The 24,443-nt window shown below is 47.9% G+C and overlaps 1 protein-coding gene across 1 annotated transcript in view; it reads left to right on the forward strand.

Moving 5' to 3' along the window:
• Positions 1-24,443, forward strand: part of DOCK2 (dedicator of cytokinesis 2) — a 348,486-nt gene that overhangs the window by 114,810 nt on the left and 209,233 nt on the right. Inside the window, exon 26 of the mRNA XM_090288562.1 lies at positions 12,400-12,548. Within this exon, the coding sequence (XP_090144688.1) occupies positions 12,400-12,548 (149 nt within the window). The remainder of the gene's footprint in view (positions 1-12,399; positions 12,549-24,443) is intronic.

Raw genomic sequence — 24,443 nt, forward strand, 5'->3', positions numbered from 1 at the left:
AGGATGTGTGCACTTGATCACCAGCCAGGCTCTTGCTTGGCAGGGATTTTGGTTTTAATAGTCGACGAGACAGTGGAACTGAGCCGAGATGGGAAGAGGGTGAGAGGTGGGGGAAAGGCGGGCAGAGAGGAGGGAAGCGCCGCTCTCCCTTCCTGCGGGCGAGTCTCCAAGTAGACTTGGGGGCAGCGTCTTTGAATTACTGCTGCCTTGAGTTGTACCAAGGACCAAGCCCCGGTGACAGAGGAGCCCAGCCCAGCCGTGAAGGGCCTACAGACTCTGGTGTCTAAATACCTGAGTGTGAGACCCAGTGCAGTATCTGCTTGGTTTCCTCAAGCCTCACTGCGTTCGCTTGTTCAACAGAGAAAATGACAATACCTACCTGATAACAATATGTATTTTTAATTTGGGTGGAATTTACATACAGTGAAATGGACACACCTTACATGCACAGCTCAGTGAATTTTTTACATAGGTACACAGCCATGCAACCACCGCACACGTCGAGATGTAGCGTATTCCCATGGCCCAGAAAGTTACATGTGGATATTTAAAAAAATAATAATAACTTACACTTTTATAGTACTTATCACGGGCCAGCTCTGCTGCTCTAAGTGTTTTACATGTATTATCTTGCTTCATTCTCCACTGGACAGAGGGAGAAACAAGATAGAAGGAGATAAACTGACTGGCCCAAGGTTACAAGGACAGTGACTAAGATTCCTGCTCTTAACATCCACACTGTACTCACCACTGACTCTGTGACCCTTGCCGTGTGGCCTGGTGACTTATTAAGTGCAGAAGACGAGTGAGTGGAGCCTCCCTGGTGCTCACATTTTTTTCCATCCCTCTCTCCTTGTCTTGGGCTAGTGGGCTGTGGGGGACGCTCCAGCAGGAGACTCCCTGAGGCACACGGCCAGGCTTTAGCTCCCGTTCCATCCGGGCTTCAACAGTCAGGTGTGATGTCGGTGCTCATAGCCCTTGACTGTTGTTCCCAGAAGACCCTGCGCCCAGCTCCCGTTCCATCAGCACTGCTTGGTAAAGGGACAGTGTGGTCAAACTTATTGATTAGATCACCTGGGCAGTTCTGGCTGCTTACCCATCTTTGAGCTGTCTCTAAGTCTTGTCCTTATGACGCTCTAAAATTTTCAAGTGGAACTCCCTCATGTTTCCATGCCCCTTTCAGCTCCCTGGTCCCAGATTCCCCGTATTCACGTCTCCCCATCAGTCCCCATTCGGACCCCAGTACTTCCTGCTTTTCCTTCTCCATCTTCACTTTCTCCTTCTCCTCTTTGTCTTCCTTGTCTTTTTTCTCCTTCTTTCCATTTCATCATGGTTTTTGTGATCATCAGCAAATAAACTTTAATAAGCCACTCGCTCTCTGCTAAATGCACTGTAATTGCCCATTATAAATTCTTCGTGGGAAGCATCCATGTTTAATGTGTCTTTCAGAGAGTTGAATTCATGCTTAACCTTTTGTACTAGATCATTTTCAGACACATTTAGCCAGCTGTCCCTTTGACATCTGCGATTGAATGTCAAACTCAACATTTCCAAAATTGTATTCACTGCATTCAAGAAAATCTTCTCCCTCTTCCATTATTTTCCTGCCAGTCGCTTGGAGCTGGCCTTCGGTTCTTCTTGTGACTTGTTTTTCACTGTCAGTTAACCACCGAGGCCTTTGAATCTGCTCCCTTCTCTTGAACTTTCCACCTACATCCTGGTCCTATGGTTACCAGACCGCCGCCAGGCCAGGGGCTGGCCCTGCCCGGGCACAGTCCAGGACCGTTTGCGTGTCAGGCAGTCTCCAGGCTCCTGACTCGTGCAGGAAAAATTCCAAGACGTGAGTCCAGGTGACAGACAGTGAGGCACAGGAAGGGGGTAAGTCCAGCTGCCACTGCCCATTGCTTCCCTGGGTGCAAGTCCTAACCCTTAGATCTTAGGATAGAAGAAGCAAAGCACATGCCTGAGGGAGAGTGGTGCAGGCACGCTCCGAGAAGAGAACACGCTGGTTGGCGCCCTTTGTCCTGAGCTGTTTTCTGTAGGCAAGGAGGTTAAGGAGGTCCCAGGGGAGGATCGCAACAGATTATTCACTAGATTTCCAGGGGTGCTGTTCAGTGTGCGATGTATTAAAACGGGGTTGTTCTCTGGTCATTTTCACCTCCTTCTTGGATGAGTCTGGGTCTAACTGGTGTTTGTTATCTCCCTCCCTGATGATGGTGATTTAAGCCATCAGCTCTTAGGCATCTTCGGGGAAGGAGGACAGGGGCTTGTGATTTATTCGCTGGCTGTTCCTTGTCCAGTGATTCCGGCCGTTGGTTCAAATATCTGTCTCAGTTTCCTCATCCCACTTGCCAGGGAACTTCCCTAGTTCTGACTAACCTGCCTCGATATACATCCCTGTGCCCTATATGAAGCTGGACGTTTGGTAGGCATGCAACAAATATTTTTATTCACTTAAAAAAATAAATGAAAGTGTCGTGTAAGAACAAGCATGCAGTCATGAGCTCTCCTCCACTGATTGCTTTCCTGTTTCACATGTCTCTGTAACAGTCAAGTGAGGCAGGACCATTTGTTTTCTCAGGGTCTTTTCAGACCTAAAATTCCACAATATGATGTCAAAAGCAGCTAATCACTACTCAAATTAATTTAGAACATTAACATTAGATTGCAACATGAAAAATTTCTTTAAGAATGGCTTGCCACAGAACGCGGTGTTTCTCAAACGTAGCTGGTTCTTTTCAACCTTAATACATACTGATTTCCTTTATTGCCTGGACAAGTCTGTCATGCAAGTGAGGAGCCACATTTTATGGGCAATTGGAACCCTTATGTTAACTTTTACAGTGGCGTGCCATCTTCTTCCTTCTTTTATTCTTTTTGGACTAAGATAGTGTATGAAGACATACACATAACCAATAATAAACATACCAGCATGTCCTGCCCCAAATAAAATATTAATGTCAATTTCATAAAAGTACCATTTGAGATTCATCATCAGGGACTGAACCTATTTGCAAATGCAGTGCGTTTCACTGTGTTTCTTACACTGTTCCCTTCAGTTGGCTGGTTCTTTTCTTTATTGCACTTGGACCGCTCAAGGGCAAGGACCGTATATTGTTCTCTCCTTGTAAGAAAGCTCATTGTAGGTCATTGACTGGTATTTATTCCCTTTACTTCCTTGCTTCTCATACTTTGCCCAGTTTCCTCTCCATTAGTTTTAGAGGCCAGACAGAATCTCTTTGATCCTTTCATTTAAATAGTGGGCCTAAGTGTGTGATTCATTTCTTAAATCACTCTTGCTTTGGGCCTTCAGGGGAGGGTTCTATTGGCTCCCTGGACTCCTTTGTGAATGGAGAAAGGAAGCAGGCAAAGCCCCTGACCCCTTCAGGGCTCTCTCCACCCCTCACCTTTCCAGCAGAGTCTTTTTAGAAAAGAAAACCAGGCCAGAAAGAGAAATTCTCTCCATTTCTATTACTATTTAAAGGGGGAGGGGGAAGAATGACAATTTTTTTTTCCCCTGCGTCTTTGAAGTGTGTTTCCAGTTCTTCAGCTGGTTTGAAATATGTTATACTTCTCTATTTTTCCCTTTGTAACAAACAACCTGAGATTTTAAATGCGTGGAGCTGTACACGAAAGGGACCCCAGACTCCTCTTCTTGGGAGCTGAGACGGAGAAGGTGAGGGAAGGATGATTGGGAACAATTACACAACCATTTCATTTGGCTAATGCTTGAATCCAGGAGATTTTCTCATTTAATTCTCTGAAATGAAGGGTCCCTCTGTTAGCTTTAAAATATAAAGAAGAAGCTTTTAATGTGTGCTTTCCCCAGAAATGAAATACCAGCTGCTCATATTGATCCAAAACATTGCTGTTAGTTTTTCTGCTCTTTTCAGTATTTCTAAGTTTTGTGAGGACAGCAATATAGGATTGCTAACGTGTGGCTTGAGGATTGCCGGGAAGTGGCATTATTATTCCAAGTTGCAAACAGAAATTTAAAAGGATGTTCAGAGAATGCTTGCATGGGCTCTCCTTTAGTCTAGCCACAAACTCAGCAACCATGAAAATCTGAGGCACACAGCCCAATTATTTCAATTTATAACCTACCTCTTGAAACTCAATTCTCTGAGTTTGGTGTTTCACACAAAGCGTACTTTCTTTCAATGGTGCAGATAAAAGTTTCGAGTCCATTTCGTTTCAGTCTGCCTGGACCAGGGGTTTTGTCAAGCATGTGCCTCAGCTACAGCTGAAGGAACCTTAAGTTTCAACCAGCTCTGGTTTGCACTCAAAAACATCGTAGGGACAGCATAGACCCCATACCACACTGCACGTGATGACTGCAGCTAAATTTGTATAATGTTTTATTTGGATCCTCTTATGAAAAAGGCATTTTAATCCCCGTTTTTGGAGAAAGGGAAGTAAAATGACCCATCTGACATCACACAGCCTGGCAGCAGCAAAGCTGGGACTCAAACCCACGTCTCCAGGCCCTGGATCCAGAGTTGCCTCCGTCTAGGGTAAAGCCAAAAGTGGCGAGCTACCGCCAGCATGGTGCTCAGGGGAAGGAGGGAAGGCGAATAAACACATACGAGGCCTGTCTGGAAAAAGCCCAACCATTGTTGATATAATGAGAACAGTTTGCAGGCCATGGATGTAACCTAGCAGCCGAGGAGAAGACTGGAATGCGGCGCTTGCGTGAACAATGGCGACTTCACTGTACTAGTCCGTGGGGGCGGTAGATGTCACTGAGTGAGCATGTGTGCTGTGTGGCCATCGCATTCAAAATGGCTGAGTGAGTAGAGCAACAGATCTGCATCAAATATTGTGTTAAGCTTGAACAATCCTCCATGGAAACTATTCAGATCATGCTGAAGGCTGCAGTTCTGGGCAGCTGGTGATTGGCAGCTTCATGACAACAATGCGCCCACGCATGCATCGCATCTCATGCAGAGCTTTCTGGTGAAACATCAAATCACCCAGGTGGCTCAGCGCCTCTACAGCCCAGGTTTGGTGCCCTGTGACTTCTGCGTTATCCCCAAGCTAAAATCACCTTTGAAAGGGAAGAAATTTGAGACATTGATAAGAGTCAGGAAAATATGACAGGGCAGCTGACGGCGATTGGGAGAACTGTGTGAGGTCCCCAGGTGCCTACTCTGAAGGCGACTGAGACATCATTGTCCTGTGCACAATGTTTCTTGTATCGTGTATCTTATTCAATAAGTGTCTCTATTTTTCATAGTATGTGGCTGGATACTTTCTGGACAGACCTAGTCATAATTCTTATTTCTTTGAGGACAGCACAGAAGAATAAATTTCGAAGCAACTCAACACTAGATAGAGTTCGAATTCTGAGTTGCCCTACGTGTAAGCACAGAGGGCCCGCTCTCTGAAATTAGCCAACATTCGTTCATCTAACACTTATCCTACGATAAGTGTGGCCAACTTGATTGAGATCAGATATCTCGGCCCAGGCCCTCACTATCTTCTGAGGGAAAGGCAGGAGAAGGTTTGGCGGTCACAGGTTGTGATTGCTGTTTGCAGGCCACCTGCAGCGACCTGAGGCAGTTCAGCCAACTGTAGTTGAATAGATGGTTGAGTTTTAAAAAAACGAAAGGAATGAGTGACTGGACTGAAGACTAAACCACTCAGCTGGTGAGTGCTCATTATCGTTGAATTCTAGGACTTGGGTTTTGCTGTGGTTGTTTTTTATTCCCCCGGGACTGTAATCCTTACTAAAAGAAGTGGAACAGCCGACCATTCAACCAACCAACCAACCAGCCAACCAAACAGCACATTCCGAGGGTGGCTTCCCCAAGCTTGCAGAGGCCAGGGGTCAGGAATGACTGTCTTGCACCCGTGAGCCTGTGAAGGAAGTTGGGTTCATGCTGCCACTAGAGTCAGACAGGTCAATGTCAGAATCTTGCCTGTTGTGGTCACACTAGTTAACTAGGTCGCACTGTGACCCTCAGCAAGCTCTTGGAGCTTCTATTTTCTCATCTGTCAAGTGGACACAATGCAATGTTCAGAACAGGTTTTGGTAAGGATTAAATCTGTTCCCAGCGTGACACCTGGAACCCTGCAGGAATTCAACATATGTCGCATCTGTCCCAGTATTCCACTCTCCCACTTCTTTTCACGTCCGATGGCTTTGTAGACAGATAATTGTGCTCCTTTATCAAAGTATATCTGCTGTAATGGCTCCTACTGATGAGAAAGCTCGTGTATGTATGAAACCGTGGACTAGCTCAGAAAGCCTTAAAGGTGAAAGAGTTTCTGCTTACATGAAGATTGAAATTCATGGAGCCAGGCACCTGCATGAGGGGACAGGGGCAGGGGGCGAGAGGGTGCAGGGATTCTGTGTAGTGTGGTACAGGAGAGGGGCAGTGGGTCCGTGACAATAAGCCCTGGACAGCTGAGGGTGGCAGGACAGTTATAACAGGTGTCCTAAGTGATTGACGTCCAGCTGTCATTGAACTGGAAGCAGACGGGGGCAAGGGATGTAAGACACAGCTCTTTGCAGTCAACATGCTACCGTGACTCATTTCTCCTCTGGCGTGACTTCGAAATGGAGTACCTTGCATTGATGGGAGTCCTTTTGTCAAGACTGCCCAGGTTATCCAGTAAAGGGGCAACTTGATTCAGCCCCAGGGTCTCTCATTTGCTGTTCCTTCTGTGAGCCAGGGTGAGGAGAGGGGGAGGCAGCGCTCTAACAGGCTGAGTGACACTCACCGGGCATGGCATTGCAAATGCAATCATTCTTAGCATCAGGGAACACATCACATTTGAGTTCATGGCTCAGCTGGCCACATCTGCACCTTTATTTCTCCTAAAAGCACTTCCTACGGAGCTGGACTGTGGTTTAATGAGAGCGCTGGCGGGGAAGAGGCAGTGGCAGTGTGGTCGTCATCGGCAGGGAAGACGACCTCGGAAAGTGCGAAGGGGCATCTGCGGGTGCAGGTAGCTGTCAGCGCACCGATTCTGCCTTAATGGCTTCGGGAGGTGTGCCGACAGGCAGGCCGCCTGTGCAGCCACCGGGAGCCTTTCGTGACCTGCCAGTTGAGGCAATGAAATGGTCTTCATGATAAGATCCTGATTTGATAAACCTTAAAATGAATCTGCAGTCTCTCTCATGTGCTCCAAGTGCAAATGCGCACACACCTGTGCCTGTGTCTCCCCCGTCAGCAGGATGCGTCAGCACCGCCCCCAGGCTGTGTCCCAAGTCTGTCCACTTGTGCCTGTCTGTCCTGCTACAGACCGTTACCGTAAGGAGGCAGGGTAGCTTACTGGGTGTGGACGTGGGCTCTGGAGTCACGCTGCCTGGGTTTCAATCCCGCCTCTGCCACTTACTAGGTGTGTGATCTTCAGTAAGTTACCTCTTCATACAAAGAATGCCTGGTCCAGAGTGAGGGCTCAATAAACACTGTACGTCTTCTTCCCCCACAAAAAGCCTCCTTGGTGTTCCCTTGCCTCTCTCTCTAGGCCTTCCCCCAACTCATTAAAAATACAAAAAAAAAAAAAAGAAAAATAAAAAGCCCTTGCTGGAGTGGCTCAGTGGATTGAGTGTTGGCCTGCAAACTGAAAGGTCACCGGTTTGATTCCCAGTCAGGGCACATGCCTGGATTGCAGGTCAGGTCCCCAGCTAGGGGCATATGAGAGGCAACCAATCAATGTGTCTCTTGCACACTGATATTTCTCTCCTCCTCTTTCTCCCTCCCTTCCCCCTCTCTAAAAATAAAATCTTTTAAAAAAATACAAAAAAAAATTTATCTCTATTCAGTAATCAGACCCCATATCATGGGCTGTGGGACCTGATGAGACCTGGCTCCAGTCAAGCTCTCTGAGTTAATCATCTGAATTATGCTACCCATTTCCTATAATCCAGCCACACTTAGCTCTACATGCTTCCTCTAGCATGTTAGGTGCATTTCCACCCCAGGGCCTTTGCATGTCCTTTCCTCTGCTTCAAATGCTTGCCCCTGAGATCTTTGTAAGTAGTTCTCTTCTTACCCTCAGGTCTCAGCTCAAGCGTCTCCACCTTAGGGAGGCCTTCCTGACTGCCCTTGTGGGGACGGTCCCCGCTGCCCACCTGAGACCCTGTCTCACGCTACCCCACTAATTATATTTCTGGCAGCTGTCAGTATTCATCGTCGCAGCATTGGCTCCCAGGGATGTTCCCCTGTCTCCTGGAACCTGTGATCATTTTTTTGTGCACAGCTCCAGGGAGGCTTTCTCTCTTAGCAGCTGTGTAGGGCTGCCGCCAGGCTGTGGGCACCACTTTGCCTCTGTACTGAGCGCACCTGAGTTCCTGGAACTGCCCCTTCCAGGCTCTAAATCCTCCAGCTGCCTTGCCCCTGCGGCCCACCCTGTCTCCAGGGCTCCCTGAAGTGAGACTGGCCTGCTTTTGCCCCCTGCCCGGCCTCCTTCCCCTTTTTCCCTTCCCGGTGGTTTCTGAAACACCTCTTAATAAGCAAATCTCCTTCACCAGCACCTCATCCTAGAGCTTGCTGCTGGAAAATCCAACCTGAGACAATTAGTATCTTCTTAAATTATTTCTGATGCCCTACTAGCATATAATGTCCATGAGTACAGGGTCTGTTACAGTGACTGTTCATTGAAATAAATATATTGCCTGTAGACTGTCAGGGCTTACAGATTATATTAATAATCAATGTGACATTTTTAGACATAAACATACATCATCTTAAAGATTCCAGCACCTACCTACCAATTTACCCTATGCTTCTGAATAGCAAATACAAACTTATTATAAGGCATTTGCTTATAGGTTTAGTACAATAGGGTGTCTTGTGTTAAATATAATGTATATGTGGTAAGGCAGTAGCTTGGTTTAAGTGGGTATCTACAATAAAGTTCTGGAAGGGTGTTTCTTCCTTAGGATTTCACCCCTCTAAGAAACCGGGAGAGGATTTTTATAGTTGCTGAGCTCTGAAATCTCTAAGCAGGCTGTGCGCATTTGGCTGGGGAGATATATTTTGGCCCTCAGCGCTCATAAAGTGAAGCTGTGCGTCGTGGTGGGGAGTAGTGAGTGATGACCATGGACATTGGAATCAGGCGTGTGTTCTGGGAGGTGAGGATGTGAATCACAGAGAGTGGGTTGGGGAGAAACACTAGGAGAGTTGTAACAGGCTGGTCACGTGATCTGGAATATGAAGTTTGTGGAGAGTTATTGATTTCCTGGTGGGGTGGAATTACTTTTCCCCCTGACACATGGCCAGGAGGGGGGAGGCTGTGAGAACTAACTACTGTCTTGTCTGACGGGAGCAGTGTCTGCGGAGATCCTCCTGCAGGTCTAGCTGATGGAGCCCAGTGGCCCCTGACCTCTGCAGACGCTCGCTCCCCAGGTCAAGGGGAAGCGGAGCCGCCGAGCAAGAGCTGGGCTTACCCTGCTCCAGTCCTGCCAGGGAGAACTTGGGGTTTCCGTAACGGGAATTCCCTGCTTGCCAAAAGGTCTGGGGCGAGGGCAGGGTGGTCCCTGACAGCCACACGTCCCTCACCGTCCCCCGAGACGGTCGAGCTGAGCTGAGCTTGCCTTTCAGTCAATAGGAACTTGGCCAGAGCAGAATGAGTTTCCCTTTAAAGCCTGTGAAAAATCGAACGGCATTGCAGGGCGGGTTAACCCGTGCTGGTAACAGAATAAGGGGCTGGCGGTGAGGGGAGCGGTATTTCAAGTAAAGGCGGCCACGGGCGGGCTTGAAAGCGGGGTGAGCACCCTGAAGGTGTGACTGTGTTTAACCTTCCTCCTCCGAGTAAGAGAGGGGCTCCAGAATGTTCTCCAGTCTCTTCATTCTGCAGGTGCAACCAGGATGGACCTGGGATTGTATTATAGATAGCAAACATTTCCCAAGCCGGGGTATAAGGCGCCGGTCTCATCTTCATATATTTTATGGGTGGTTCGTTTGGTGCTTCTGCCCGCGCCTCAGCTTCAGGGAGGTGGCCTCTCTCTGTGCCTTCACTTTGCATTCTATGCCAAGGCCTCCGCTGACCCTCCCGCAGTCCTGGGATGCGGTGCATGCAGACTGGGTAGGGCTGGTACTGAGCCAGGGCTGCTCAGAAAGCCTTGCGTGATGATGGTGTGCCCCAGCTTCCAGAGATAATTTGAATTTAGAATGTGGGGCAATTATGCCTTTCCTTTCCAGGTTTGGGCCCCAGCTTTATGTCTGGGGTGATGACAAGAATCTCACTCCTTGTCCTGTTACATAGACAATGACCATGAGTGTGACAAATGGTGAGACGGACGGATAGCCTGGGCACTGCAGGAGCGCAGAGCAGGGTTGCCCAAGTCCGAGCTGGGGTGTCAGGAATATTGTCCCGTGGGATGGGCATCTATGTTAAGATCTAGACAGCAAGAAGCAGTGAGGCAAGGGAAGACAGGCAGGGTAAGAGCACAGCAGGCAAAGACATAAGGCACAGAAGGTGGCTGGAGGGGAGGCCATGGCTGGGGGCGGTCGGAGGGGATGCTGGAGAGTCTCGGTGCCTGGTCACGAGGAACGCACCAAACTCACCCTCCGGCAATAGCAAACACCTGAAAAACTTCCAGGAGGGGGTCCTGTGGTCAGGCTTTAGTTTGGGGGAATTTCTACTCCCGAGACTGGAAGTAGGGAGCTCAGTTTGGGGGACTTGGTACAGAAGGTGGAAGAGGCAGGCTTGGGGGCATGATGGATGGGACTTCATGGCAGAGTGGATGCTGAGGAGCGCGCGAGGTGGAATCCGGTTCGCCTGGCTGGCTGCGTGACCTGGGGCGTCTTCCCCCTGAGAGCGAGCGCAGGAGAAGGGGTGACCTGTGCGGAGCCGGGGAGTCCTCAGTGGCTTTCCCTGACAGAGCTGCGGCTGCGTCTGCGGTTGTGGCCACAGGTGCGTTTTTCGCCTGATGCACCTCAAGGTGGTTTCCCAAAGTGGACGGAGGAGCTCCAGTTCATTCTTTCTGTGGGGCTGATTTGGGGAGAAGGAGGCGAGGAAAAGGACCATGTCATTTGCAGAGTCCACGGGTCATGAACTGACTGCAGGGGCATACATAACACAGTTCAAGGGACCCAGGCACCTTCTCCCATAGGACAAAACTTTCTCCAAGACCGTAGACACCAGAGCCCAGAAACACTGCATTTTCCTCCCTGCAGTCACCTTCACAAAAGACAACTCTTTTCCATGAAAGTGCAGATCTGAGGAGCTCTGCGGGTTCCTAGGCATCTGGTCAGAATTATAATTTGGACTCGCCATTGGATGGCAGATCTCCGAGCCCTGGGCAGGCACTGGGTCCTCGAACTGGGTCTGCAGGTCTCTGATCCTCCTTGTCTCTGCCTATAAAGATTGATCTAAGGCCCTGCAATGTTTATCTTCTAAATCATTTGTGTTTATTTGCTTGACAATCAAGCCACAATTTAGAGATGCCACTTCCTGCAGCTTTACAGGCTAATATAATTTCACAGCTCCAATTACAAATAAGAAAAATTATTTTATCTCAAAACAGAGGAGCCAGACGTTTCTGAGAAATCATAGTTAACAAGAAGACAAAAGTACTTCCTGAAAAACAGACTACATTATTAATGGCTTACTCAGCTGAAATCTTGCTGGCTGTCACCAGCAAGAGGCTTTTTCTGGGGGGTGGGGGGGATGCTGGTTTTGCTAATCTGTAAAGCAGATGGCTTTCAGATCGGCCAACTGCCGCTTCTGCTGGGGCCTGGTCTGTGGCTCCCACAACCGCAGTGGTCTGTAAATAATGTAAACATGTCCAGTGGTTTTCCACCTGGCAAATGCATGCTCCCTCCTACTACTTCCTCTGAACCTTCATTTCATGGAATCACGGGATATTTGATGGGGTTTACCAGTCATTCAGTTCAGCCCTTCATCTGAAACTTTCAGTGCCTCCTTATCACCCCTATCCCTAGGCATCTTAGATACTGCTTAAATATTGTACTTCTAGGATGGAGAGCTCAGTGCTAGACCTTTTCCATGACAAGTTACTAACTTAGCTCAATTTTAAGTAGTTTAAAGTCTGGCAACTTCCCAAGGAGATCTTTATTAATATCTAAAATCTCCAAGTTGGCCTTTTCTCTGGGATTCATATCTTTGTAATGGATTCTAACAGAGGTATCTCAACTAGAATACCAGCAGAATGAACTTTTAAGATAAAAAAAAAAAAAAAGCAAAAAACACCAAACCTGATCTTAACTATGCCAAAGCTCTGTTTTTATGGCCAGTCCTCACAGGCTGGGGGAGGGACCAGAATTATGAATGATGTTCTATGGAAATCTTGACCTGGTCTTTAACATTTAAATTTGAAATCTTCATGAATTATCTATGTCATGAAAAGTTACCTAAAAATAAGAAAGAAAAGAAAGCAAAGAGCGAGGAAGCTCAAGTGCCTCTGAACCGCCTTCCCTCCAGAATGCCGGGACATCCTGCTTCCCGTCATCACCAAGGAGCTGAAGGAGCTGCTGGACCCGAAGGACGACTTGCAGCACCAGTTCCAGGAGAAGAAGTACTGCGTCGAATTACTCAACAGCATTTTGGAGGTGCTCAGCTGTCAGGACGTGGTGAGTCCTCGTGGTGATGTGCAGTCCGTGTCCTAGACGCAGACTAGGGCTAACGTGATGAGGCTCTAAAATATTGATGCTGATGAATAGCAACTGGAGTCTAAAGATAAAAGTCAGCGGCTTGCTTGACGGGCCCACTTTCCCAGTGACTAGCCCCCGTGGCTGTGAAAGATGGCCTGGGGACTGCAGTGGAGCGTGTAGCATTTTGTCAGCATATTTCTGGCCAGACAGCTCTTCTCACGGTGCAGGTAAGACATATTGTAGACTTCCTAGATGACTCATCTATTACTAAAGCCTGGTTTGCAGAGGTTGGTGGTTGTGGTGGTGGGGTTTCTTATGTCTACAGGGCCAAGAAAAAAACCCTCTTATCCACTTTCTTAGCTGATTTAACTTGGTTTTGTTTCTCCAGTTACCTTCTGCAAGGGTGAAAGTGGGTAAGACTCATTCTGAAGGAGCAGATTGCTCAGAAGCAATGTTTAGAAAGTATGTGCCTCTCGATGGGCTGGGTTCAGAGGACAGGGTAGAACCAAACAACCAGTAAATCTTTTCTGTGTGTTTGTGTTTGCTCCCTCCCCACCCCCTACCCCCCAGAGAATCCTCAGAGGAGGCTTTCTGGATGGATTGTATCTGTGATTGACCGTAATTAGAAAACTTTGCAGAACAATACAGGAGTCCCTCACTATATCGCAGTTCACTTATCACGGCCTCACTGTATCACGGGATTTTTAAACGTATTATATTTAATTATTTACCGCGGATTTTTCGCTATGTCGCGGGATTTTGCGGTACTGTATACGTATGTTGTTAAAGTTACGTAGGTTTAAGAGTGTAGAATAAATGTAAGGTTCCTACTTCGTGGGGGGCTCTGGAACGTAATACCTGCGATAAATGCGGGAATATTGTATTCCTTTACTGCTCATATCCCATAGTCAACCATTTCTTTGTGTGTCTCCCTTCTGTGTTGTCCTTTCCATTCTTATCATCTTAATTAATTTTCTTATCTCATTACTGGGACAATGCGGTAGCTTGCTTGCTTGCTTCCTTCCTTCCTTCCTTTCTTCATTTATTCACTCATTCATAATATGATGCACCAGGTATGTTACAGGCATTGGGGTCACAAAGGCATGGCCTCTTTTCTTAAGAAAATCTTCACAGACATGAATAAGCAATTGCAATATAATATTGTATAATGACTAAAATCTAGAGGCATACTAGCAGTACTGAAGCTACAAAGACTTAGAGATCAAGCATTTTTCTCAAGGAAGCCTTCACAAAGGAAGTGAAGCTTCAGCTAGATGTTCAAGGGTAATTAATGATCACAGCTGCTACTTTATTTGCTATTTTCTAGGCACTGTGCTAAATTCAATCCACGCCTTCTTTCTGCTCACCCTAATCAGTGCTAAGGATTATTATTCCCATTTTCCAGAGGAAAAACCTGAAATTCATCAGCTTAACGTTCAACTTCACACAGTAACTAAACTGCATGGTCAAAATTTAAACCCAGGTCTGTCAGACTTCAAAGTGTGCATAGCCATAGGCATTGGAGGTTGAAAAGCTTGGTCTTTTCCTTCTCGTTTTCTTTCTAGCCTCACCCTTTTTGGGGGGGGGGGGGTTAATACCCCAAAGCCTGGATGCTCTAGATTTGCTCTGTGACAGTGTTATGTTAATGGTGCCGTGTTCAGACACACACTCACAAGCCAGTTACTGAGCTGGCTCCAGTCTTTGCTATTTGTTCTTTAAAAAATGTTTAGGGAGAGCTTGGCCTTACAGTCACGGAGTAGGGACACGAAGGTTGGCCCACCATTTCTCCAGAAACATTCTACAGAATATTGCCTCTTCCTGCTGCAAAGAATTTGCAGTGTACCTTACCTTTCAGTAATGCTCAGATCCCTTTTCATGGGGGGAAGAACCCCGGGTCCTTGAGACTGTGCCCGCGGACCCCAGGTTGCGGAACACGCTTACAGCAGGCTAGCCGCCAGTTTCCTGATTTGGGTAGGGTGGCCCCCGCTCCCAGTTCCTTTGTTAAGCAGTGACACTGTGACTCTGCCTGGCCCATGAGAGTGTCCCCCTAGAGTTCTGTCCTCACAGGTTGTCATCCGTTTGCACGTTGGGTAAGACCAGACACTGGTGAGGAGAGGCTGCTGTCTCTTATACCCTGGGTACTGGGGGGGCTTTAAAGCAGAGACGTGAGTGAGGGGCTCTGAGCACCCCTTGGGGGATAGTGGCACCTGGACTTGAGGAGCGTGGAGGTGTGGTGTCGCTCTTTGCTGCCTCTGAGCACACCGCTTTCCTGACGACTTCGGACTGCGGGACCGGCCCAGCCCTTGCCCCAGGAGGAGCACCTGTCTCTGCTGGACGCGTTATTAAACAGTTACTACCATTGGGCTCGGCACGCGATTCCGATGCTTCTGGCGCGTCACATCTGAACTCTCCAGCTCTTGGAGATGGAAATCTCTCCGCTTCTCAAAAGCTTTTTCTTGGATGGAAATTCATTCAGTAGCCGTTGTTACCTTGAGCTAAACTGAAAAGCCCCAAGTCCCAAGTAGCTAATCTAGCTCTCGCTGTAGCGTATCGTGGCTCTCCACTCCGGCTGCACATATACATCACCCCTGTTGCTTTTTAAAAGCAGCGGAGCCTCGGCTCTAGTCCTAACTGTGCTGCTTTAGTTGGCTTGGGGGTGGCGGGGGCATCTTGGTGACAAGTTTACTAGGTGATGACGATAGCAGGCAGCCAGGGTGGAGGACCACAGCTCTGGTGCAGAAGGTCTGACACTTGAGCATGAATCCCAGTGACTTGGAGGAGGTATTAGAACAGGTTTGTGATCATTAAGTCTGAAAGATAGGGCCTGATCGTTTATTTTTCTGACAAGTTCCCAGTCAACGCGGATGCTGCTGATTCAGGACCACATGCTAAGAACCACTGCTCCACTATGACCTAATTTTTTTTTTCATCTTTGGTGCTCCCTGGGAACAGAAGAACCATTGGGCTTATCATCAGTCCTTTACCTTCCTAATTGAAGAGCCCTTTCTAGTCTATAAAACCTGGCGTCCTCCAATACGGCATTTAATAGACCGTAACATGGCAAAATCCTCAGGCCCATTTGTTTGTACTCATCAATTCATTTTCACGCAGCAGCGGGGGCGTGGCCCATGCAAAGATCTGACTGTGAAAATCCAGACCATTGGATGTGCTTTTGGTTTCTACGGGCACCAACTTCTCAACATTGCAAACTAGGAAGAAAAATTTTAAAGGCTCCCGAGGTGAATGTCCTGGATTTCTTTTCCTGGCGATTAGGCTCCTCTCTGCTGATCATGGCGTCGCCATCCGTCCGTTTATTACTGGCTCTTTGTCGGCACCACGGAACAGCCCAGCTCCCCGCCCCAAGCACACACTGCGCCTTCCTGCCGGAACCATGGCCCAGGGCGGAGCCACATGCAGAAACCCCCCAATTATAGTGCAGGGTGCCAAGCTTCCTCTTGGGGAGCATTGTGTGTCTGGGGGATGGGAAAGAATGCTTGCCTTCAATAGGTTTTCATTGTCTCCATAATTGCACCCCAGCACAGCAGGCCTGGCATGAGGAAGCTATGTTTCCGTGTTATTTCCTTATTCATTGTAACCTTGGGTGGCTCACGTCCCCCCTTGGCCTGGTGCTGATTTTTTTTAATGACAGTGTTACATCTCCTCACCCAGCCAGCTGGAGTCACACTTATTGTGGGAAAGGCATAGGCACAGGTGCAGGAAGACGGGTCTGATTTCTGCCTCCGTGAACTCCTTTTCTCCCCCCACCGAGGAAGCCGAGCCGTCATCTTAGGTTACTTGGAAAAGATGGCTTCTCACTGGCCTCGTTCTGCGCCTTGCTGTCTGCTGAGTCACGCACAAAATTTAATTTTGTGCCAGAGCAGGGGGGACTTGGTTTTTCTCTTCTTAAAACAGGCTTTTCGTTTCTATGCGTCATCCCTCTGACGGAAAAGAGAGTCCCCGCCTCGTACACTGCTTCCCAGTCGCCCAGTGGGTGCAGATGACGGGTGATTCTGAAGAGGAGACAGTGTCGGCTGTATCCACATCATGGATGTAGAGAAGGCACAGAATCCGCCTTTCAAAAGTAAACTCGGGGAGTCCATTGGTAGCCCTGAGGGTCGAGCAAGGCCCTCTTTATCTGTGACTGTTGGGGGCTCTGATATTTGGACTCATTGGCTCAGACACTGGTAGGGAGGGCTTTTGCTCATGCATTTTCTCTTGCTTGGAATGTCCTTTCTGGTTCTCATTCCTTCGGTGCATCCCCGGTGGCCACCTGCGCTCTGCGCTCTGCGCTCTCCCAGAACCCTCGGCAGCCTGCTGGAAACAGGGTTGAAGGGAGGCTGAGGCCTCCTTTTTGCATTACCATTTAATTCCCAGGAATCAATACGACCATGAAAAAGCAGCAGGCTTTCTACTAACCTGTCCGCTCCATCGTATCTCAGATAAAAGGCAGGGAGACGAGGCTTGCTGAAATTCTTTGTCTGCGGTGCATTCCAAGCAGAGAGCAGCTAATTAATCTCCCAACTTGAAGTTGAAATAGATCAAAACCTCTACCTTCTGCTGTGTCCAAGGTCATTTCCTTTATACCCCTCGCTCCTCCTCTGCTTCCATGGCATTAAATGTGCCTTTGCTAGGCCAATGGAGTGACGTTATGAGGTCACCGCACCCGCCCCAGTACCATGTAGCCCGCAGAGTCTTTTCTCATAAATCATAGTTGTTTGTTTCTGGCCACCACATTGCAAGGGAGGTTTTATTATCCCCATTTTATGAGTGATGAGCCCAAGCCTCAGAGGCTAGGTGACTCTCCTGACATAGATCAGAGTCACTGGAAGGCAGAGCTGGGAGGGGGTCACCCCGTCTCCCTCCACAGTCAGCGGCCCCTCACACACCAGTGCCTTCCAGCACCTGGCACTCACACTTTCCCCAGCGTCACTTCCCTGGTGGAGGGACGAGCCATGCTTCGGAGTCAGGCTGCATTCATGTCTTCATCACGCACTTAGCGCCTGTCACGGGCCCTGTGCTAGCCACTGGGTGATGGTGGTGAGCAGAGAAGGAATGCTTCCTGGCTCCCCTTCTTCCTGGCTAGGGAGTCCTGGGGGGTCATATAATCTCTCTGTCGAGTGGGGCTGCTGTTTCCCCAGGTGGTCAGGATTGAATGAACGGGAACACCTGGGAAAACAGGCCGCCTTGCAGCCGGCAGATGATCCGTACGCAGTATGTGTGGCTCCCTCGCTGTTCTGGCTTCCTGTGCCCCATCCACTGCTCCAGGCTGCTTCTAAGACATCCCCGTAACTCTTCGAAGAGGAGTAAAAGGCCAGGTGGCCTCCTGGGAGAATGGCAAACGTGTACTGAGCCTGGGGGGGACTCTGTCCCCCTTCCCACTGGAGGCCTCCTCCTGCCAGCCTGGCGGCACCAGATGCTTTGGAGGAGGCCCGCCAGGCAGCAGCAGACGCTGCCGCTGGAGCAAAGCCGGGCCCTGCAGGGCATCGGGACCTCCTAGGTGTTCCGGAGGGACTGGAGAAGGGTGTCACCCTGCCTTTTCAGGGGCTCCTTCGGGGTTCCAGAACTCCAGGGCTCATGATAATCACTGTCAGGGGTGGTGTGCTGGAGCTGGCTCACACCCGCTCATGAGAACCGAGTGTTAAATTTTAGGAATTTTGTGAGTTATTTGTTAAATAACTGCCATTATTAAAAATTTATATAAATATCTATAATTAAAACTAAATTAAAATCAGAGGTAACAAATAGGTGCTCAAACTGCATCACTTTTTAATGATCTCACTCCACTTTATTCTTACATCGGTCGTATTTGGTTGGTGGAAACAAATACTACTTCATGCTCTGCGGCCGCCCATCCTTCTCAGCTGTGTGTTTAATGATGCCACATTGGCCGCTTGAAGCCCACTGCTCAGGGAGTCTCAGACACAGAACTGGCAAGCCCTGTATGTCCAGACTTTTATTTGTTTCTTCCTCAAGAGCCAACTGGTAAACATTTTCCAGCACGTCCCTGCCTGGGACTCAAAGGAATCACGAAAAACAAGGAGAACCCCAAGGCCCAGGGGAGCCGCCCGTGCAGGGCTCTCCCCCCCGCGGCCCCCGCACCTGCGGCTGTCTCGAGGTTCCCGCGGGACCGAGCAATGAGACGATACCCCAGGGAGGTGGCAGTTTTTAAGCCGGACTAAACACCCAGCCTGGAGCAGAGATACAGAAATCCGTTGCATTGGCCGTGACTGTTACTGATGACGGCCAGTGGCTTCGTTCCTCGCAGTGTGGAGATTGGGAGGACTTACACAGGGCAGTGAGAAGGAAAGCCCCCACGGCTGCCCAGGTGAGGGGTGGGGATGGGGCCTCGGGGGCTGTGGGTTTGCTGCTGCTCTGCCTAAGCTAGGCTTCTAACCTGCACAGCTGTGGGGAAGGCACATGTCACAGGGAGAGTATAATTTTTGGCCTTCTGGCTTTAAAAAGGGTTTAAAGGTGATTAAAAGCTCATTTGGATGAGCCAAGAACTGCAGGAATCATTGTTACAAGGAAGAACCATTCATGGATACCAGGCTTGTTGGGCAAAAGTATGTTAAGACACAGGATATTTGCATGGTCTCAAAGTGTCTTCCCAGCGCATCCGCTTACCGATGACAAAAGGGAAGACAGTAACTTGATGGGTGCAGACACCTGACCAGCAGCACCTTGACTGCGTGAGGAGAGGGAGCACCACCAGGGAGGACACACAGCAGCATCACGTGCCTCTTGGTGACGTGCGCTGAGAAGGGCTTGGCACCACTCAAGCAGGGAGTCGTGCCAGAAACGCACAGCCTCGGGTGCCATCGCGTATTGGAGGGGACTTAGGAACTGTGACTGCGAAGTGCCGTGGATGATCCTGAATGGCATCGTGGCCCAGAAAACTGGCTACAGGAGAATAAGGTCCGGTGTTTAGTTAATAGTATTGTCCCCACAACGTTCCTGGTTTGATCATGGTGCTCCAGTTATGTTAACATTAAGGGAAGCTGGGTAAAGGCTCCATGGGAACTTTCCATACGACTTTTGCACTTTTAAGTCTAATATTTCAAACTAAAAGTTTTTAAAGATTGTTTTCGAGGTATGCAAGGGATTAGTGCCCACGTATGGAGGATGCATTTTGAGGGTGACGAGTTCCCCAAAGTACGCCTGTTCCAGTGTGAAGGGACGCTGATAGAGGAGGGTTTCTCTCTGCTTTTTCAGTGAAAACTACAAAATCCACAGGCAAATGACTAGCCTTACTAGAGGATTCCACACTCTGAACTGCCCCAACCGAGCAGGCGGTGAATGTAGCCTATCAAACGAGAAATTAGGCGATTACTTGGCTTAACCATTCGCGCGCACTGACCCGGGACTAGGCTCTGGGGGCCGGGGACGTGGAGGAGCGGAAGGGCCTGTCCCAAGCGTTTTACTTGGGCCATTTGACAGCCCTGTCCGTACGGTTATTCCTAGACCACCTTTTGGGGCCTGGATGTCACCCGATCTTTGCTTGGCAGGCTTGGGAAGTGGGTGGTTTGCCATAACTTCCCAGATGGCCCTTGTTGTTTAGTCTCAGGAGATCCACCTGGAAAATTAAAAGACAGCTGTTGCTGACAGTTGGCTAGAAGTGCCCCCAATAAAATCAGTTATCCAGCACGTTCTCTTTGTTCCATCAGCACCAACTAAAATACTTCTTGAGGTATTCTTTAATATTGCTTTACCTGCCGTGACTGAAGTCTGAAGGAATTTGTCTGCAGCCAAATCCGTGATGGCTTCTCTGCACGCCTTTCCGGCCTCTGTATTCCAAACCCACCTAGACTGCCTCCCGGTCCCAGGCCAAGACAGCAGGGGCGGCAAAGTGTACCAGAGCACCAAACCCTCAGTCATCAAGAAAAATATTTCCACGCAGTATGGTTTAAACAACCAATATTTGGATGTTTTACCATGTACTTTTGCAACACTTTTTACTTTTAAAACCATGGCCTTAAAATGTGATTTGTCTCAGGGGTAAGTTTTTGACGCCTCTTAAATTTTGCCCCCCCGGTCAAGTGCCTCGGTGTCTCACCTTCGTCCCCCGTGTAGTAGTGCCTTTTGTCAACACCAGCCACCTGCAGTATCAAAGCGGGGCTCTGGCGCATGAATGAGCGAGCCGGGCAGCCCGCAGGAGTGGAAAAGGCACTTTTCTGTTCACCCCGCAAGGATACCGCTGAAGACTTCTGTCTGCAGGGAATCCTTACATGAAAGCAGGCATTGAAAGGAACAGCCATTTACACTGAACTTTCCCTGGGCCAGGCCCTTCCTTTCCAAAAATCATTTCCTACATAATGTCTGAATTAAATCTCCCCTTCACAGTTGGGAGCATGAGCTAAAAGCCCGCTCAGCGGCAGAAAAATATAGCTATGTTTGGCCCAGGTAACAGTTACTGAGGGAACTATAACTTTGATTTGCCCAGCTGGTCTAAATGTAAATCCTTAAGCGAACCAACCGTGTTAAGCGAGAAAGGGCATGCTTTGCTTTTAAAGATGCCCTTGATCCACAGCTCTGTCTATAGTGCCCCAGCGTCCCCTACTATCTGGGGCAACAACCAGGGGCTGCCCGAGAGAAGTTTCCAGAAAACAGCCCAAGTTCCAGAACAGACATTTTCTCAGGGAGATGTTTAGATAGCAGCCTTTGAGATAAACAATGAACCCGGCAGCTCAGGTTAGAAAACAAAACGGGTCATTTCAGCCCGGGTTCTCCAAGCGACATAACATGCTCCTGCCACCTTTGAATCTGTCATTAATGCCTTTTCTTCTACCTGGAATTCAAACTCAGTGTAGCATTCCTCTCCAGTCACATTTCCTACTGATTTCAGTCAGTATGCTGTGTTCTAGGGATTCCATTCTCACTGGCCCACCAGAACTGTGCGTCCTTTCCTCTTTCTTTGTCCCTTACCTGTTTCTCCATCTGGAAAGCATTCATATTGGCTTGTCCTGTGGGCCTCCAATTAGTGGTTCATAACTGGAGTCTAGCCCACTGATCTGTATTGTGTGACTTGCCAAATTATTTAATAAAGTCACAGTCCTACTACTTGCTATTGTTTTCTAGGTGACTGGAGTCACGGGAGTATGGTAGATGCCCCCCGCCATAAATGCATGAATTGTGACCTCTAAGAGCCAGCCTTGCCTTTCCTGATAGGCCCAAGCTGACGTTCCCTTCCGTTAAGAAATCATTCCAGATTCTTTTCGCCAGTGCCATCACTTTCCCTGCTGCGTCTGACAACTTTTGGTCTTCTCGTAGAATTTAGCACCTAACCATCTGCAGTTTTCCTTTTGTCCTTGTCCTGTCTGGAGTACATTGAGACAGGACTAGCACATTTTTGTTGTTGTTAATTTTGTTATTTTTCTTTTCAACTAAGGCTATGTCCTTCCATCTCAGAAAACATTAACTGAGCACCTGCCATTCGTCAGGCGCCCTTCTGGACATTGCAGATTGTGACAAAATGCTCTTTCTTTCAAAACTACCTTGGAGACCTCATTGCTCAGTGTTCCCCAGCTCTGGTCCTTGGCGCCAGTGGTCCATTCATTTTTCCATTGTCCTGTGCCTTTCTCCACGGTTAACACTCGTCCCACTGCCACCAGGAACCCTGTCTGAATGTCCAAATCATAGCTGTCTTTTGAAGCCCAGGGCAGCTCCCCTTATCCCTCACCCACATATCCCATTCCACAGGCATCTGTCCACCGCAGCCTCTTGGAATTTTTCACGGCCTACGTCGTTGCTGGACATGCTGTGATATGGGTGTCCTGTATCTAGTTTACAGACTCTGCAAGGATGGGGCTGACCCAGTCTTTATTTCTCCTCTACTTCTACCCTGCCTGGGCAGAGTGCCAAATTCTGAGCAGATCCTCAATAATTAATCTCTGTGGTTTGATTGATCCTCCCCTCTTCAGTTATTCTACTTCCTTGAATACATGCTGACAATAATTTTATTTTTTATACTCAGCAGACACTAATGAGAAAGGCAGATCTGTTGTTGTTGCATTCAGCAGCATGTACAAAGCCGGAATCAACTTTAAGCGTCGCTGTGCTCCCCAAACAGATCCTACGGCAGGTTAGAACTCAGCACGCATTTGCCCACAGAAGTAGCGCGAAGCAGTAACGGTGGTCAGCATGTGTGAGCGTGTTCCACTGGGGCCGAGAGTGGAGGCTCAGGTGTGCGTGTGCTCATTTCACGAGTAGCTCACGAACATTGTCCTGGGTTGGCCAAAGAGTCCGTTCAGTTTGTTTTTGTCCATAAGATAAAAGACGCATTTTTCATTTTCACCAATTGATGTGGACATTTTGAGTATGTCAGCTATCTTATGCTCTTGGCTTCTAGTGGATAAAGGCTGGGGTGCTGCTAAACATCTCCCAACGCATAAGACCGTCCCACAGCAAAGAATTAGTTGGCCAAAATGTCAGTAGTACCCAGAAACCTCACAGACCACTTTTGACACATTCGATCAGTCACAGCATCTTCTCCATACACTGCACAAGTTTTTTGTTTTTTTTTTTTTTTTTTGAGTTTCAGTTATGTTTTTACCTTTCTTGAAATATTAAAGCTTCATACACAGAAAATGTTGCATATCTTCTTCCATCTTTAATATTAAAATGGCTGCACAAAAATTCAGCAGTTTTGACAAGTTCTTTTAATGGTTGTTATGTTTGATTATGTCACAATACAATCTAACAAAATTGTTTCAAATGAAGTTAAAGACAACTAAGCACTACAGGAGCCATCATATGGAAAATTACATAGCAGACTTTTTGGCCGACCCAATAGGTTCTTCACCTTACTTGGCCCTCATCACACCTTGTTCACCCTCAAACTATCTGTTTTCTCATTAGGCAATAAGCCTCATGAATGCAAGGACTACGCCCCTCTTGTTCACTACCATATCCTAGCGCAGCACCTGGTACAAACTGGGCAGTCAAAAAATGTCTCTTGACTTTCATTGCATTAAATCGAAGGATTGTGAACTTTGGAGACAAACAGACGTGGATTCAGATTCCACCTTCCTTGCTAATTAGCTGTGTGACCTTGAGGAAGTTACATGGCCTCTCTGAGCTTCAGCTTACCTCTGCGTAATATCTTGTTAGACTATCACGTTGATACTTAATATGTTCCTTCTTTCCTTTTCTCTTGCCCCACTGTAATCCCATAAACAAGGATTTGATTGATTTTTGATTGATTCATGATGTCTGCCTTTCTTGCTGTATTGTTTGAGGTGGTGGGGATAGGGAAGGTGATATTTGGCATGAGAGCCTTTTAGCAGCTTTAGAGAACATGTGAGTTCTATTTCCAGCTCTAGTTCTGACAGTCAGTATGATCTGAGGCAGGTCACTCAGACATAACTGTGATGATGGGTTTTGGTTATCTTCAGGCCTTTTTTTTTTAACCTAAGTATCACTCATGCAGGTGAGTGACTATTAACTCTCAGTGTTCTGGGGGTGGAGCCCAAAGGTTGAGTTTATTTGAATTCAGGTTTGTGTTTTATCTTAATTATTCATGCATATTTTATATTCTAGTTTATGATAGATCCTGGCTTAAAAATATTACTGTTATTTGTGAGTCACACATTAATGAATACCTGCTATAAGTCACACACTGTGTAAAGCACCATGTATACAGAAGTCAATTGATTTTTACCTTAATCCAGGGAGCAAATTGTTATTGTACTCATGTTACTTATGAACAAACTGAGGCTTACAGGAGTCAAAATAAATAGCTTTAAGCTACACAGAACATTAGTGGCAGAGCCAGAATTCAATCCGTCTAAACCCAAACCTTTCTCTTACACCTCCTTGAAGGATATATAAAAACAGAGACCTCCCCTTGGCCATCAAAGATGTTAATAAAATGCTGAT

This window comes from Furipterus horrens, unplaced genomic scaffold (assembly GCF_987537825.1).
Source record: "Furipterus horrens unplaced genomic scaffold, mFurHor1.1.pri manual_scaffold_10, whole genome shotgun sequence".
Classification (NCBI taxonomy): Eukaryota; Metazoa; Chordata; class Mammalia; order Chiroptera; family Furipteridae; genus Furipterus; species Furipterus horrens.